At 51.0% G+C, this 2,142-nt stretch overlaps 1 protein-coding gene across 1 annotated transcript; it reads right to left on the reverse strand.

Moving 5' to 3' along the window:
• Nucleotides 1-489: 489 nt before the first annotated feature.
• LOC101618061 (histone H2B type 1-A) lies at nt 490-895 on the reverse strand. The gene has a single exon (XM_004669990.2). It carries the CDS (start codon nt 893-895, stop codon nt 512-514), a length of 384 nt encoding a protein of 127 aa, XP_004670047.1. The 3' UTR covers nt 490-511.
• Nucleotides 896-2,142: the final 1,247 nt, after the last annotated feature.

The following is a 2,142-nucleotide window of genomic DNA, read 5'->3' on the forward strand; positions in this document are numbered from 1 at the left end:
CCCAACAACACCCCTGCTCCAGCAAGGTCCCACCCATCTCCCAAATTGTCACCAGCTGGGCACCAAAACAGAACGCAAAGAGTTTATGGGGGAACACGTGACTCAAACCTTCATAGTTGTGTGTTTGGAAATATCTCAGCACATGGCTACCCACGTGTGTGGCCGTTAACCTGCATGGCACCCATGGAAACCGTCCAGAAAAGCCTTTTCCCTCTGGATGGGCGCTTAACAGCAACCTTCACCGGACTTACTGTGGGAGGTGATGGCGCATGCCTTTAATCCCAGCACTAAGGAGGCAGGTATAGGAGGGTCACTGGGAGTTCGAGGCCAGCCTAAGGAGACTAGTGAATTCCAGGTCTGGGCTACAGAGGGACCCTAGAGTTAATGTCCAGTCGACTGCACGCTTTGGAGCCAAAAAGTGATGGGCGCAACAGCTCTTTTGCCTGACCGGGTGGGTGGCTCTGAAAAGAGCCTTTGTGTGTGGGCAGAGGCAGCAGCAGGCACGCGGCGTCTACTTGGAGCTGGTGTACTTGGTGACGGCCTTGGTGCCCTCGGACACGGCGTGCTTGGCCAGCTCCCCGGGCAGCAGCAGGCGCACGGCCGTCTGGATCTCCCGCGACGTGATGGTCGAGCGCTTGTTGTAGTGCGCCAGGCGCGACGCCTCGCCCGCGATGCGCTCGAAGATGTCGTTCACGAACGAGTTCATGATGCCCATGGCCTTGGACGAGATGCCCGTGTCGGGGTGCACCTGCTTCAGCACCTTGTAGATGTAGATGGAGTAGCTCTCCTTGCGGCTGCGCTTGCGCTTCCTCCCTTCCTTCTTCTGCGCTTTACTCACAGCCTTCTTGAAGCCCTTTTTGGAAATGGTGGCGCCTTTGGAGGCTAGCTCTGGCATCCTGACGGATAACGGACAACCGGCAGCATCCACGTTAACTGCTCCTCAGCTACCATGCGCCACACTCACAACAAACAGAGCCGCCAGGAGCGGCCCACAGCCCTATTTATAGGCACTGGCCCTCGCGTGCCATAAGCGCATCTGCTATCTGATTGGGTAATGCTGTTTGGCGTATGCAAATAGGAGGATTCAAGGTGTGCTTTCTGATTGGCTAGTTCATCACCAATCAGCCTGGGCCAAGTGTTCTGAGCAGCCAATCAGGCTGTAAAGTTAGCACAGTGGAAACAGGCCCATTAACTGTCTGCTCGGTGTTTTTCCACTGGGCTTCGTAGGTTCCTATGTCTGTGCAAGTGGGGTTCTTCCCACCAAGGAAATGGTGTAGAGAGCATCGGGCTGGGTTATCCCCTGGTACCTGGTAGCCATGCTGGCCTACCCGATGTCCGTTTGCAGTGGCAAGACTCTGGTGAGCCCATACACACATGCAAAGAAATAAAGAAATTCGAGAAAATTCCCTTCCAAACTGTAATGTCACCATGAGATCTTTAGCTGTGACAAGGAGGTCACAGGCCATGAAGTGAGCTAACACATGTAGAGCAGCATTTGTGAGCAGTTACCTTGGCTTGCTATAAAAAGCAATTGGACTTAGATCTGTCCAAAGAAAGAGTTTTATCCCATTAGTGGTAGGGAATTCCCAGGACTAGCTTTGGGCACAGATGTGAAAAGGCATATCAAATTTTTAAGATCCAGAAATAAGAGACAATGTTTCAAAAGTCTTGACTACTGGGATGGAAAGATGGCTTAGTGGTTAAGCACTTGCCTGTGAAGCCTAAGGACCCAAGTTCGAGGCTTGATTCCCCAGGACCCATGTTAGCCAGATGCATAAGGGGGCACACACATCTGGAGTTCATTTGCAGTGGCTGGAGGCCCTGGCACGCCCATTCTCTCTCTATATCTGCCTCTTTCTCTCTCTCTCTGTCACTCTCAAATAAATAAATTAAAATTAACAAAAAAATTATCTTAAAAAAGTCTTGACTATTAAGAAGAAAAAAACGAGCTGGAGAGATGGCTTAGTGGTTAAGGCGCTTGCCTACAAAGCAAAGGAACCCAGGTTCAATTATCCAGGACCCACGTAAGCTAGATGTAAAAGGTGGCACATGCATCTGGAGTTGGCCTGCAGTGGCTGGAAACCCTAGCATGTCCATTCTCTGTCTATCTCTATCTGCCTGTCTCAATTAAATAAAAAATAA

The sequence above is a fragment of the Jaculus jaculus genome, chromosome 13 (assembly GCF_020740685.1).
Source record: "Jaculus jaculus isolate mJacJac1 chromosome 13, mJacJac1.mat.Y.cur, whole genome shotgun sequence".
NCBI lineage: Eukaryota > Metazoa > Chordata > Mammalia > Rodentia > Dipodidae > Jaculus > Jaculus jaculus.